This window comes from Gossypium hirsutum, chromosome D02 (genome assembly GCF_007990345.1).
Source record: "Gossypium hirsutum isolate 1008001.06 chromosome D02, Gossypium_hirsutum_v2.1, whole genome shotgun sequence".
NCBI classification, from domain to species: Eukaryota; Viridiplantae; Streptophyta; class Magnoliopsida; order Malvales; family Malvaceae; genus Gossypium; species Gossypium hirsutum.
This window is the reverse complement of record NC_053438.1, coordinates 13,913,608-13,929,934: the sequence shown is the minus strand read 5'-3', so window position 1 is coordinate 13,929,934 and position 16,327 is coordinate 13,913,608. Positions and strand designations below refer to the sequence as shown.

Here is a 16,327-nt window from a genome sequence, read left to right as displayed (position 1 = left end):
CCTGGCCTAGTGCCTTCTTACCTAAAGATTCCTCACCCGTTGGCCCAAAATTTGACTACAGCTTTTTGTCATTTAAAGATTTCAAAAATCTCCCTTCTCGAACCTAGTCCCCATAAAATCAGCTTCCTTTTCCTTCAATCTCATAGAATCTTTACCCAGTAGATTCATCGTCGTTAATCTAGAACCTGCCAAAATTTCCTCTGTATTTTTTGTATTTTGGATTTTGTTGTCTGCCTGGTTGCACCTAGACTTGCACTCAACGACCATCCAGGGATCGAAAGCTTCCTCCGTCATCGCCAGAGTTGGTTTAATCTCCACCGAGTTCGAAGCTTCTCCTTTTCCATCATCATTGCTCCGACCAGTAAAAAAAAAGGACAAATTTTTTAGATGCCCGTATTTGCCACAGGTAAAACATATCGCGGGTAAAGCCTCAAACTCCACCCTTTGAACCCTCTCGTTAATCATAACTTACGAGATAAGTGGTTTTTCTAGACCGAAAAACATCGCCATCTTGCTAAACTGACCTCTTGCTCCAATGTTTTTCTTGATATCTAACTTTTCCACTTTTTTTAACCAAACTTTCGATCTCCTCCAAAACGTATTTTTTGTATAGAAATCCCAGTAAACCAGGGAAATGGATCCAAGCCAGCAACATGCTTCGGAAAGGTCTCAACGGGTTGAAATGTTAGAGTATGCCCAAAACCAATCATGATATTATTGTAATCACATGCTTGTTTTACCTTATTTATTAATACGAGGTATTTCCATTATTATTTCAATTTCTTTTTGTGTATATAAATAAATTGAATTGTAATAAAGTCCTAAGAAAATATAATTATTCTTAAAAGGTCCTTAGTCAAGTATTATTGTGGGCTTGAATAACAATAATGCATTGAGAATAATGTGTAGTTGATTGATGACAAAAAGTTGTCATTGACATAGGGATGTCAAAATCAATACATGAGTATGTATTAGAGAACAACATATTGGACTGATCTGCTATGAGTATGTTTTTTGAATTATTATGTAATAGTCACAATATTACTCATAGTGATAACTATGTATATGATCCTTAGAATTGAGATCATCACTGTCCCAACATTATGAGTCATATATTTTGATACAATCAAAAAATGTCTATCGTAACAAGTTGTACTATAAAGACTGATGTTCGATATACCACAATCCATGTAATGATATGGTTGATCAAGATAGGATTTATCTCTCCTACATAATGGGAGCAATATCTTAGGTCTCTTGATGGAATGAGACTATAAATGAATGGTCATGCTCGAATAAGTTGATATGAGATATCACACTTATTTGTTTATAGTAGTTTGCTCAAAAAATCAAGAAATATGATATTGGACTAGACAAGTGTGACTATTCCATGACTTGTGTCTAATCTAGATATTAAGGATAAAAGGATATAATATATGAAAAGATTATCAAAGAAAGGTTGTGTCGAATCACGACTTCTTCTAACTTGGGTGGCAATGATGCATTGCTAGATGCCACTCATTGCTTGTAATATTATAAACGTTCCAATATTAGTACGAGCGTTATAAGAGCCTACAGGGTCACACCCTATAATTGAAATGAACAGAATCCAAATACATTTGGTATTGTATTTAGTTGTCACACGAATTAAATTAATTGTTGAATTAATTTAATTTGATAATTAAATATTAAACACATCATATGTACAAACTTGTTGTACACAAATAGAGAACATAGATAAAATTAATATATGTATTTGATTCATACAAAATACTAATTGTATATATTTTATCGAATTTATTAATATAAACAGTTATATTAATTAATTTCAGTCAAATTATAAAAGACATTAAAATTAATATTCTTTTGGAAAGAATATAATTAATATATAAATTTGATTCATACAAAATATAATTTTATATATTTTATCAAATTTATTAATATAAACAGTTATATTAATTAATTTTGGTCAAAATATAACAGACATGTAAATTAATATTCTTTTGGAAAGAATATAATTAATATATGAATTTGATTCATACAAAATATTAATTGTATATATTTTATCAAATTTATTAATATAAACAGTTATATTAATTAATTTCGGTCAAAATATACAATACATGAAAATTAATATTATTTTGGAAAGAATATAATTCTTTTTTCTAACTTTTCATTTGCCTTCTCTATTAATAAGGGAATAATTCTGATTTTCCTTTTTAATATGTGATATCAAAGAGGATAAAAGGAAGATAATCCCTTAGTGTATGAAGGTTACCTACTTAATAATTTAAAAGGTCTAGCAACCATTTCTAATTCTCTATGAAAAAGTTCAAGAGAAAGTGGTTGTTTGTTTTTTATGGTGTGGACTACGTAGAGGCCGAGATGTTTTCGTTGTGGCTTGGAATCGATATTGAATCAACAACATCCTCAACGTTTTCAATAAAGAAGGTATATTTTTAACCCTATTTCAACCCGACTCATTCCTCGTCCATAGATCCTTGGCTGTGGATCGTTAGAATATTTTTTTCCACTGCGCCACGGGGTGTACCAGCGGTCCCAACATGAAATCCACCATCCAGGGCTGTACTGTAAGATAGTATCCAAACACTATCCATGGACCTTGAGTCAGAGCCATACCGTAATCAACCTTGTTTTGAAATCGGACTAAATAATAGCCATTTTCCACGTCCATTAGTCGAAAATTTTGGGAGGGTTTCCAGAGACTGGAAATTTGATTATAGAGGACGCCATATCCTATATTACACCCCAAAAGTTTGAAGACGATAGTAGTCTCCATATCCTTTACCAGTATCCTTTTGAATCGTTCCGAGAAGTCGATGGCAAGGATTTTGTTCAGGGTGGATCTAAGAATGTCCCCATCTTCAAACTTTAGATCTAAATCAGGAGAATCAACCGAGATCGTGGGTGAGGCCGAAGAACCAGTACTTTCCCTGCCCAATAACTTATCTTTCCATGAAACTCTACTCACTGGAGCCAATTTAAAATTTATTTTCTTTTTAATTTTTTGTTCTCTTCTCTCCTTTCACTTTTTCGCTTAACCAAGTGTAGCCTTAAGGTGGAAAAGTGAAGGGATGGAAGAAGAGAGTGGAAAAGTAAAAAGAAAATAAATTTTGAGTGTGTTTAACAGTGGAGAAAAGTGAGAACAACAAAAATAAAAGAGATGATCAGTTTTTTAACTTAATGCATAAAAATCAATTCTTCCAATTTAAAATGATGAGAGAAGGGAAAGCGAGATAGGAGTGTATATTAGTTCAAAATTATATATTTTTTATATGTTCAGTTTTCTTTCATTTCAATTTTTGACTCTACTAAACAATGGATGTGTTTTTATTTTTTCTACATTTCCTACTAAGTATGCTTATGAAAAGAAATATTTTCATCATTCTATTTTTCTACCCACTAATTTTTCATTTTTTCAATTTTTTTTACTCTATTAAGGATGGGTTTGGATGGGCGGTGTGTTTACTGCGGTTAGTGTAAAAACAGCGGTGATGATGAAATTAAATACTATAGTATGAGACAAAAAGTTTGAAGGTTCGTTCAAAAATTGTGAAGGTTTAAGCAAAAATATAAATTCGAAAAATGGGCTTTGACAAAAAATAAGGTCCGTTTTTTAAATGAGTTGAGCCTCGGGTAGGATTTTTTGACCTGGGCCTAACCCAAATCAACTGTTTTGTTGTTATTTTGCTACTGTTTCGTTGTTGTTTTACTACTATTTTGTTATTATATTGTTATTGTTTGGATATTATATACCTCTCGTTTTATTGTTAATTTTGCTACTATTTTAGAGGTATTTGTTTGTTAAGTTGCAATTATCTTAATGTCATTTAAGTATAAATATTTTTTAATGTATTTTCAATTTTTTGAGAAACATTTATTTTAATATTTTTAGTGTATTTCATATATTATATGTTTTAATTTTTTTACATAAAAGAATAATTTAAAAAATAATATTGGCCTTGGACAAAATTTTAAACTTATTTTTCGAACAAAGACGGACCCGAACCTAGAAAATGGACCTAAAATTTTAAGCCAACCTGAGCCATGATCAAGTATACTAATAAATATTTTTTATTCATTATAAGCTTAATAAAACTCCAACTTTAATCTTTCAAGTTAATGTATAATAATTTCGCCATTTCCCTAATCATAATCCCTTCCAAACTAAAGATATAAACATTGTATTATTGTTTAAAAACAATATATATAACTCATATAATCGAAAAATAATTAAAAATTATATCTTAATTATGTAAAAGAATATAATATTTAAGCAAAATGTTGACAGTAAAAAGTCCATAAGAAGAGGGGTGAGCCAGAGGAAAAGAAAAGTAGAAGGTCCCACTTTAGAAGGTCGAGCTTATGATTATGAATCGAGTTGTGTAGTTTGTGGGATTGACATTTGGGCTATATCAGCTTTCACTTTTCTTTTTCTCAGCAGATATTCGAAAATTTTATTTTAACCCTAAACCCTAAAATTTTATAAACACTTCGACTTCTGTTTGGGAAAATATCAATCACTTTGTCTTGGAACCAAAGTAAGTGGGCCTTATTTAAAGACAAGAAAAGTGGTCCCTGAAAAACCAAATTTAAATGAGTTGAACTAACCTGCCAATATTTTCACACTCACATTATTTTAACTATCCTAATTTTTAAATTTTATATTAGTTAAATTTGAGATATTGAATATTATAGTGTTTTATCATACTTATTTTTCTAAATTTTATATAAAATATACAAGGACAGAAATATTCTTCTAACAATGTTTGTTATCCATAATATATATAAAAGCACAAGTTTAGAAGAATTTTTGAACTAACAAGAATATCTTTTATTTTTCATTGAATTATTAAATTCAAATTTAAAAATAATTATAATTTATTAGAAATTGAAGTTGTTAGAATTACACTTTTAAAAATAATTGTAATTTAATTTACAATTATTATTAAAGAAACGACCTGCTAATTCTAAAATAGAGTTATTAATTGAATAGATTTTTTTTTTTAGATTTCCTTCCTTTTATATAAGTGTAGTATCACGATTCCTAAGCTTTATTTTTTGATACAATGCCTAGAACTACCCATAGCCCCCTCAACAAACCCACATACTCTTATATTGGCAACAATACCGATACCAACTGAGCTAAGACTCAAACGGCACTTGAATACAAATTTAAGCATAAAATATAGCAAAAAAAAAGCTTAAATATAGATATAATTATAACTATTAGTTAAAAAATTTGACATAAAAAGGAAGTTGTATTAATTTTATTTTTAAAAAAATAGTACTAATTTTATTGATGTAAAATAGAATTATTACTAAATAAAATTCTAAGCATATTAATTATCACTTAATTAATATTAGAGTTAATTAGTTATTATTTTGAATAATGTTAATTTGCATTAATTACATAAAGTAAAATATATTATATGTTGAATATGTTAAAAATGATTTAATTATTATTTAAAAAATTTCTATTACAATATTTAAATTGATAAGTTAATGTATTTTAATTATATTTAATAATTCAAATAAGAAATATTTTATCATGTTAATTATTGTAATTAAAAAATAAAATATTTTCAAATTTTGATTAAATATTAAACATGTAAAATCACATGCAACACATGTGACATTAAAAGGTAGTTTAATAAAAAGGATGAGTTTTTGATAACTTCACAACCGAGTTGAGATTTGGTTGATGAATCATACCAACTCAATTAACCCTTTAAATAATAGTATAGAGTCTGCAAATGGATTTAAACATTACCATTTTTTAATAATTTATTTTAGGGTAAACTATACACAAAGTCATTAAACCATTATTAAGTTTACGTTTTGGTCATTCAACTTCAAAAAGTTAAAAATTGGCCATTGAACTATTCAAAAATTTTCATTTAAGTCAATGGGATGTTAAAAGAAAAACTTTGGAATAGTTCAATGACTATTTTATAATTTTTTTAAATTGAGTAACTAAAACATAAATTTACCAATAATTTAATGACCTTAGATGTAGTTTACCTTTTATTTTACTATATATATATCATTCCACTAAGCCAGGTTTTAGAGTTTCAATAATTTCATAACAATTATTCCTTACATCATTTTCATATGTTAGAGGCTTTGGACCGTCCAGTTGTATCCATTTAAGATCATTAAGAAGAAAATGAAACATTCCCCTCTATATGGGATTTCTAGGGCACTTTCTTGATTTCGTGATGGGGATGCGGTTTGACTAGCATTTACTTTTCTTAGTACTATTCATGTACTTTAGGATTATTATCTATTAAAATTAGCACCGGCGAATGCTTGTTGAATTTAAATAGTAAGTAGTTTGAGAAAATACTCTCTGTTTAGGGTTCAATTTGACTTAATTTTAAATTCAGTCCTAATTTAATGTAGCTATTACACAAAAGCATAAAATTAACATAATTTAGGGTGTATTTGGGAAGTAACATAGTAATTAGATTTTAATCTATTACATGTTTAGGTAAATATGTAATCACTAAATCGGGTATAATTAAAACACTCCAATTTTTATGAGATAATAAAAGTTGAAAGAATTATAAGGAAAAATTAAATTAATTACTTTAAAACTTGTTTCATTCATTTTAAATTTCAAATTACATTTTACCACGTATTAAAAAAAAATTATCATTATTATTCTAAAAATTACAATTTCCCTTTCAATAAAATTTCACATAATGAAGTGTTTTACCAAAGGAGAGCAAACAAATTGTCACCCACCGACTTCACAATGAGATGTGGCTGACATCCAGAACTGCCCTAATTTACTAAGCAAGGGTTGGATGGTGAGAAGATATGTCTAGTTTTTGTTGGCAAATTTTCATAGGTTTTTTAGACTTTAATGGCTTGCACATGTGAAAAAGCTTTTTATCTATAATCCCCAATCCCTCATTTATTCCATGCTTATCCAATTATATATATAAACAGTGACATGTACTATTTTTAATTCTTATTAAATAAATTGTTTTAAATTTTTAATGTCATTCCAAATAAAGAATCAAAATTAAAATCTAATTGCTTTGTAAAAAAAAACCACTGCATTTATCATTTTTATCCGCATCTCATTAGCACAATTACATAAATCCCTTTTTAGTTTTTCTGTTTTTTTTGGGGGGGAGGGAGAATGGAAGTAACCAATTGAGTAAAATCGAAATTTAGTGTTAAGAAATATAAAAAAATCTATTAAAAACAATCAAATCAATGCAAATAAGCCTTCACACAATTGGCAAAAGGTGAGACGAGTATTGAATATTTAGGTTCAGATTTTATTATGTACAATTGTGCTTGTATGGATCTCTAATTCTACTTTGTGCGTATATCATGTATGAGTTTTGTCTGATTCTTTCCAATTCTTCATTTGCGATCCTTTGTACTTGTTGATATTAAGAATCAACAAGGGAAGAGGTTGATGAAGGTACAAGGCAATTCACCCTATGAGGGTAGAGAGTCGTCATGGACGGAGAGGCGATAAAGGCGGAGAAAGAAGGAGAGAAGAAGAGAGATTGCTAGAGGAGTAGAGAGAGAAGGGGATTGTCTATCTAATGTCCCCTTTCTACCGAGGTGAGAAGGCTTTTATATGAGAGATTTGGGATGCAACGTATAGGCATCTTATTAGTGAATGGATCACCTCTTTGTCCCCTATTAGAGACGGCTCTATGATCCTGTAGATCGGTAGTGAGGCAATGTAGGGTGGCTTAACAAGTAATGGTCGTCTCATCATGATTGAAGGGCTTTAGGTGTTGGGTGCCAACTAGTCTTACTTTCGGTGAAGGTGATTGATGGCAAAGGTGCACTTGATGAGACAATGCTCAAGGGTGATATGTGGAGGTGGTATAACAATTGCCCCTAATTAAGGGAGAGGTCATAAAATGACCTCCATTGAGGCAATTGAATGGTCCTAAGAGGAAGTTGTTAAATGCTAATGACATCTTCGAAGTTTTGAATGTTATACTTTGAAATTTGTGTTGAAAAAATCAACCTAGAAAACTGTGTTTTAGGCACAATAAAAGTTTAATTTTTCTTTAAAATCGAGCCATTGTGATCTTTATAGTACCAAATTTTAATCGAAATATACATGTGCTTTGTACAAGGTGATTAAGTCGATCCGGACTTTCTATCGAACGATCTTCTCCGTTATTCTCGAACCACAAATAACTTTGAGTGTGGGTTAATCGAGCACTAAATTAGTTATAAAATTACTAAAATACTTTCTCATATATAAATTAAATTATATTTTATGAGGGTGTTTTATCTTTTTATATAGCAAAATGAGATTTGAACCTAGAATACCGTGCATAATAAACAATTAGCTTTACCATGATAACCAAAACATTAATTGATTTTTATGTAAAGTTTGAACAAAAATATTTGTTACATAATTTTGTTCACTCACATCGTGAGTGCACTGTAAACTTAATAAGAAGAGTTGTCATGGTTAATCTTAAAATTTTCAGTTAGTTTCTATAAACATTTATACTATCATTTAAGTTCTTAATTGAGTTGGTGTCACTAGCTAACCGAGCACCAACTCAACTAGAAAAATTACGAAATGTCTTTCCGCATTCAAATAAGCTAAATTATTCGATGGTACTTTAATCTTTTTAATTTTTTAAAATAGACAATAAAAAATTAGCATGTGATGAGATTTAAACATGTAATCTTTGAGCTCTTAAAATCTTAATTTTATCGCTTAACTAAAGCTTTATCTTATTCAATACATTTTAATTCTATTATGCATACTTTATTTCCTCTATCAATTCTATATATTGCTAAAGTTGTTAATTGATCTAGTGTCACATGTTAACTCGACACCAAAAAAAACAATTCTAGTGTATTTATGCATTTAAATTTCGTATTACACACAATTTAATCTATTTTTTTCATTTAATATTGTATATACTTCATATCGTATTATTAATTAGTCTCAAACAATATATTTCACTGTTTTTTTATAAATTATTTATAAACACATATCCATATTCTAAATATATAATTTGGAGGTGGGTAAGCATATTTTTATTTAAGAAGGAATAACTGAATTGGTACATCTTTAAGTAATAAGTGGGAAGAATGAATTGGTGTCCCAAAACAATAATCAAAAGTAAACAAATCCTTTTATTTAGGGTTCGCCGTTTGATGGGTTCCTAAAGCTGGTGAAAGCAACGGTGTTGATTAGCTCATAAATTTTATAATATAAACAATAAAGTAGATGATTTCTTTTTAAAGAAAAGAAAAAGTAATAATTATATCTAATGACATCTTAATTTAGTTCACTGTATATGATTTTCTTTTTAATTATAAGCTTCATCATTATCTCATAATTGGTTTTTTTGAGTATATCATAATTCTATTAAATTTTCATTTTATTTTTAAAATTTTAATTTAAAAATAATAATGGTTTAACCGAATGAGTTTTAGTTCAATTGGCATAAGTATTGTTGTTAATATAAGAGGATGTAGATTCGGGTGCGTTAAAGCATATGAATTGAGAAAAAATTATGAATAATTTTAAACCTTATATTAAAAATAACATGAGATTATTTAAAATAATAATAGTCTAAAAACATTGATTTTGCATAGTAGAAAGTAGGGAGCTCACCATTTTTGAATTCCCGCAATTATTTCTTTTGAAAATATCGAAAGAAAAACAAAATCTAACCCCACAAATTTCAATAGCTGCTTGTTTGGTTCACCGTGTTGGGTATGCGATTACGCCTCTATTACGCGCGCCCCACCCATTCCTGCATTTGGTTCACTGTAAAGCCCTATTACGGGCTTATGCGGTTACGGATGTAAACGTAATATTCTCCGCTTTCTGGCCGATTCTTATTCCCTTCCAAAAACGCTGATTAGCCTATTACGGACGCATTCCCGAAAACCTTCTCTGTTTTACCCTCGCCAAAATCGACCTGCAGCCTCTCCCTCTCCCTCCCTTCCGAAATCGCTGAAATCGACCAACATCAACAGAAGCTGTTTCTGCAAAATCACCTCCACCCTCTCCCTCTCCGTCCCTCCCGAAATCGCCGCTCCCGTTTCACTCCATCGTCTCAGATCTCCAGCCCAACTATTTCGGTAAGTTGTTCTTCTCTTTTTTTCATCTCGGATTTTTATTTTCTTCCTCATGATTTTCTTTTTTATTTGTTTATTCCCACCGATTATTCCCACCGGCCGAATGTTGTTTATTTTTAGAACTGATTTAGTTTACTGGATTTTGCCCAATTTTCGCTTTAGAACATTTACTATCATCATCTGTTTTTCAATTCTTTCTCCTCTTCCTCTTCCTCACCATCTGTTTCTCTATCCTTTCTGGTTCCTGTCGATAACTCTCTCCTCTTTCCCTGTTTTCTTTTTCTATTCTTTCTATCTATAATTATATTTATCTTCTTATTGACACGGATATAGCTATGAGATCTGAGGGCTTTGTTGAACATTTTGATTGAAGGATTATCATTCTGTTTTTTTCTCATGTGATTTGCATCTTGATTATACTCATGCGTACCCTTAGCTGAATGCATTGTTATTAGCGGTTTTCTGCAATGGGATTGTATTTTTGGCTGTTAATTGGCCTTTAGTAACTCCAGTGCAATATGGAGTTGTAATGCTATCGAATAGTTGTATGATCTCAACCAAATTGTGTATGGGTCTTTAGTTTCATTTATCTTATGAACTATGTCAATCTCACTGGCAATGTCAACCAAGTTGCTTTCTATTTTGGTGCACGATTTTCATTTGGCAAGAATGAGAGGTATGTTTGCTTTTTCTTTGTCTGCTATTGGAGCATTGAGTTTCTGTTTGGAAAGCTCAATTGCTGCAGTATCATGATTTACTTTTAAAAGCTCAATTGGCATCAAAGGTTTCTTGTGTTATGCTTGAATTCTAGCTTTCTTTTCAGTGTTTTCTATTTGTTTTCAAAGAAAACGGAGGAAAAAACGATGAGAAATGTATGTTTACTAATTTCCAACTCTATGCTTGTCAAAGTGGAAATATTTCCTTTATTTTAAATAAAATTTGACCTTTTTTTAAATAGATTTTTTATCCTTAAAATTTAGTTATTTTCCATTTGGTTTCTGAGAAAGTTAATGAGCCAGGTTTTTTTCTGAGAAAGTTAATAAACTGTTCAGTTTGTGTGGTTTCTATAGGTGAACTTAATTCTTTCATAAGAAGATGATTAGATTGTTCTTTTTTAGTTTTTAGATGCAACAATTGGATTTTGTTGCTTCCTTATGTCTATGTATATGTGCATGTAGTTTATGATAAATATTCTCTGGCATACTGATTTCTAAACTTAGAGGGTATAATATATTTTGGTTATAGGTCTTCGGTGGTTTGAAATGTTATAGGAATCTTCTTCCTTTCATGGTCTATTTGCATTTTAATTTGAAGTGAGACAAAAATAACTTGTCCTTTAGTGCAGCAAATGACCACTGCTTAAATTATTAGCTTTGATTAGGCTGTTTTCTGCTCTTTAATTATGAATATAATTAAAGTGTATTTACTGCATGTGATTCTTTAGTTCTACTTCAGTAATACTGAACAAATATTTACATGCCATTCTGATGATTACAATTTAAGCTGCTTTAGTGTGGTTATTTTGGTGCAGAATGGTGACAACGAATGTTCAGAGCTTCTAACATTTCTTTCCTTCTTGTTAACTATGAATTTACTAATATGAATTACAGACTACAATTGAGACAGACTAGCATATATAGTTTTAAATGCCATACTATAGTAATAGTTGATTCAATCTAATACCGATGTGAGATAATAATTAATAACATCCTTAAAATGTAGGAAGATCTTCCTTCAAATAATTATTGCTAGCGTGGTTTCGGCAGGAGTCATATAAAAAGAAAATGGAGTCCATTTATTCTCTCAAACTCACTCGAACTTCCTTTCTTAATTATTTTATTCTGCTTGTGGCTTGGTATATATCAATGTGCTTTGGCGTTGTCTATGTTATGAAATCCATGTATTACCTTCATCAATTTCTATTTAGTTGTAAAACTGTACTTAAAATTCGTTCCATGTAAAAATTGGACCTCATATTGTTGAATGAATTGCATGCTTATGCCCTTGTTATTTGTTATTTATTTTCTTTTGCTCGTGCTTTGGCTCGTTCTTTTGCTTAAAATGTGGCTGTCTGTCACTAGGTGGATTGGCTGATTGACTGTGATTCCTTTGTAGGTATTGGACTGTTACCTACCGATTTGCTCGAGACATAAATCGTTGGCAAGCTGAATCTCTAGTTGCATTTCAAGAGGTATTTTATAGTTGCAATTCCAGTAAATTGGACTGTTTTTTTTATGGTTTACTCCATAGTAATGTTTTGTGAAAAAAGTGATGTATTTCTTTTAATGAGAGGTTTGTCGCGTAACTTCCTTTCTTAATAATAAAAACTCCTCCTCTTCTTTTTCTTGTGTTACCTATTTATACATAAATATAAACAAATGATAACATTTATTTGCAATAAATTCCTTATTAAAAATAAGATTCTATATTTGCTTAATTAAGTAAGGTCAACAAGCTTTTATATTCCATAAAAAATTTATGTTTTATAGAATTGTTTTTTTAGGAAATTATTAAAAAATAAAAAGAATTTTACAAAATGAATATACTTTAATAAATTATTTACTAAAAAATTTTAAATTAGTATAAAAGTATTATTATTTATATCAAGTAAAAATGAAATAATCTTTTTTATAGAATTAATACAAATAAATAATTTCTAATTATTTATAAATTTTAAAATTAATTTAATTATAATATAAATTATTATTTATTTTTATTCGTATTTATTTATCCAACACCCAAATGTGGTAATAGAGTTTTGGTTTTCGAGTAATCTACATTTGAAACAATTCCCAATCTCCAGTGTCAAAAACATGGCCGTTGGTTCAGAAGGTCCAATATGATTCCCATTTATATACTCTCATTGGAAAATCTTTTCTCAACTCTCAATATTTCACAACAATGACATATATTTGAGTTGACATCATATCATTGGACATACCTGCATGTTTCTCGTCTATATCTTTGAAATAAGATATTTCATTAATTAAGTTCTATGTGTTAAATGAAAGAATATTTTTATTTTGGATAATTTTTATAGGTATTTAATAGAGAGTAAATTCCATTTCTTTATTATATTTCATTTAAGATTATATTATCTTATCAAATAATCTAATTATATTCACTATGTAGTTTTAATTAATATACTAAACAAAATTTATAACTTAAATTATAACTTTTTTCTGAAAATCTAATTACGTTAATTAATCCATAATTTTAAACTATTACCAACTTAAAGGTGAATCCGTTAAAATCGTAATTAAATGAAGGGGTTGAATGCTTGAACGTGCTTCTAAAAATTATGATTGAAAGAAAAACAAATATTCATTGTTATTATGATTGACAGTGCTTCTAAAAATTCTTTAAAGAAAAATGTGGTTTGTTAATGTTAAATTTGTAACATTGTTGTCAAAAAATACGGTTAAGATTCTAAACTAGTATTGTTCATTTTTCTTTGATAGTGTGATATTGCTTTCTATTGAAGCGGCTTGTTTGATTGCTTCCTCCACCCACAGTTGAGCGTCTTCTTTTCACGCAATCACTGTAAGTTCTTTGGCAATTAAATTATTTAATTAAGAATTTTTTTATAGGTTGTTATTATCTAGTTGATGCTGGATACACAAATTGTGAGGGATTTCTTGCACCTTTTAGAGGACAACGTTATCATTTGAATGATTGGCGTCAGGGTTATCAGCCAAGTACTCCGCAAGAATTTTTTAATATGAAACATGCCTCGGCACGTAATGTTATTGAAAGATGCTTTGGGTTATTAAAAATGAGATGGGGAATACTTAGGAGTCCATCATTCTATCCTGTGAGGGTGCACAATAGGATAATTATTGCATGTTGTTTGCTCCATAATTTTATTCGAACCCATATGAGTATTGATCCTATTGAAGCGGAGGTGGGAGAAGGATTACCTACTAATGTGGTAGATGACGATGAACCGAATATCGTCAATATTCATCCATCGGATGCTTGGGCTACTTGGAGGATGGAGCTAGCCAACCAAATGTTCATTTGTACAAACTTATTAGGTTTAGGGAGAAAATTAGTTTGAGTTCATTTGTTTATGTTATTTTATGTATCTAGTTTGTGAAACTTTGGTGGTGTTTTTGAGTTTTTTGTATTGTACCAAACTTGTTGAAATATAATTTGATTTCTTTTCATTCATCATGTGTTATAATTTTATACAGTGTTGAGTTTTTTATTCATGATATTGAACTCAATTTTAATTTTATAAAGTGTTCACCTTTTGATTCATGATATTAAACTTAATTTTAATTTGTTTTTTTTCTTAAGATAATTATGTCAGGTGTTTCGGAATCAAATGTTCCTTCCCAATCATCTCGAGGATCCAAAAGGAAATGGGTTCCAGAAGAAGATGCAGCACTGGTTTCCTGTATGGTGGACTTGCACAATGTTGGGACATTTAACGCTGATACGGGGTTCAAAGCCGGTTACTTAAACGAGTTAGAAAAAATGTTAGAGAAGGCTTTACCCAATGCGATGTTGAAGGCAAGACCTAATATCGAGTCAAGGATTAGGTTACTGAAAAGAGATTGGTCAATAGTGTATGACATGCTTAATGGCCAAAACAATAGCGGTTTTGGTTGGGACGACCATAGGCAGGTCGTTGTTGCTGAAGATGCGGTTTGGGACTCTTATTTAAAGGTAAGAATGAGTTCAACTCTTGATTATCCTATTCTTACCAAACTTATAACTAATATGATTTCCTCGTTTTTATAGAGTCATAAAGAAGCCGGTCAGTTCAGACATCGTAGTTTCCCCTACTACGACCAACTTACTGCCATATACGCAAAAGATCGAGCGACTGGGAAAGACGCTCAAACAGCCGCTGACGCTTTTGAAGAAATAAATGCTGAGGATGTACCTTCTGCATATATTAATGAAGACAGAAACGAATACTATGATTGTGATGCTAATGTCTCTTTGGATGACATGGATGTTTCTGCCACGGAGCCGCAAACAGACAAAAACCAAGGGGGTTCCTCATCTTCAAAAAGGAAAAAAAAGAATTCTGATGCAACTAGTCATTTTTCTTCTTCAGTTACTGATGCTGCCACTTTATTGGCTGAAAACATGCGGGCCATTGGCGAACAAATTAGTAGGAGTATTGCCTCCGATGTGGTAGTTCACCAGGGCATCCAAGAAAAAGCGGCAAATTTATATCCAACCTTATGTGAAATAGAAGGTTTAACTGTGGATGAACGGTTTCAAGCATTGACTAAAATTCCAGATCATCCAACTCAAATGGTAGTTTTCTTTAGTTTACCTTCTGATGTACGGTTGGAATGGGTCAGAAGATTTCTTGCTAACCATTAAAATTTATGGTTTTGTTGATGACATTTTCGTAACTTTTTCTGTTTGTAATATTTGGGATGGTATGTCATATAACTTTTTGATGTGGCAAAACTGTATAACATTTGGATTGTGACATAGAATTTCATGAATCTCATTTAACCTTTTGTTAATATTCATTGTTATTATGTTTATGCAAAATACAATTCTAAAGTTATTTATTACTGCTAATATTTTTTATTGTAGAATAATTAACTTATTTGTTCCACAAATGATATTTTAGCACATTAAATATGTATTGCAGTTTAATAATAATAAAGTATATTATAAATTATATTTAATAATAATTATTTAAATTATATTTTATAGTATTATATATTATGATTTTAGTAAATTCATATAAGAATAAGAATTTTATTTAATTATTTATTATTATTAAATTATATTTAATAATAATTATTTTAAATTATATTTTAGTATTATATATTATGATTTTATTAGTAAATTTATATAAGAATATTTATTAACAATTTTATTAAATTATATATTTTATTAAATTATATTTTATAACAATTATGTTAAAATATGATTAAATTATTTATTATTTATATTAATAATCTTATTAAAATTTAATAACAATAACAATAATCATCTACTTTAAAAAAATTCTGCTAAAGGTATTCTAGTCATTTTAACTTTTTTCCTTATGCTATTACACCTCTATTCCATTCAACCAAACACAAGAATACCATTACGCCTCTATTCCATTACATTCAACCAAACAAAAGAATTACCTATTACGCCTCTATTCCATTACAGCGAACCAAACGTGTTGTAGATGTTAGCCATATAGTAAGTACACCTAAATTATTATTTTATCCGACTT

At 29.6% G+C, this 16,327-nt stretch overlaps 1 protein-coding gene across 1 annotated transcript; it reads left to right on the top strand.

Moving 5' to 3' along the window:
* The first annotated feature begins 10,712 nt into the window (after nucleotides 1-10,712).
* LOC121214520 (uncharacterized protein At2g29880-like) lies at nucleotides 10,713-15,577 on the top strand. Its single transcript, XM_041088290.1, has 4 exons — nucleotides 10,713-10,795; nucleotides 12,235-12,310; nucleotides 14,422-14,793; nucleotides 14,869-15,577. Exons 1-4 carry the CDS (start codon nucleotides 10,713-10,715, stop codon nucleotides 15,463-15,465), a joined length of 1,128 nt encoding a protein of 375 aa, XP_040944224.1. The 3' UTR covers nucleotides 15,466-15,577.
* Nucleotides 15,578-16,327: the final 750 nt, after the last annotated feature.

Excerpts from the sequence above, each read along its gene's own strand:
- LOC121214520 (XM_041088290.1), top strand. The coding sequence starts at position 10,713 with ATGAACTATGTCAATCTCACTGGCAATGTCAACCAAGTTGCTTTCTAT. Across the intron at positions 10,796-12,234 it reads TCATTTGGCAAGAATGAGAG|GTATTGGACTGTTACCTACC; the intron begins GTATGTTTGCTT and ends ATTCCTTTGTAG. Across the intron at positions 12,311-14,421 it reads CTCTAGTTGCATTTCAAGAG|ATAATTATGTCAGGTGTTTC; the intron begins GTATTTTATAGT and ends TTTTTTCTTAAG.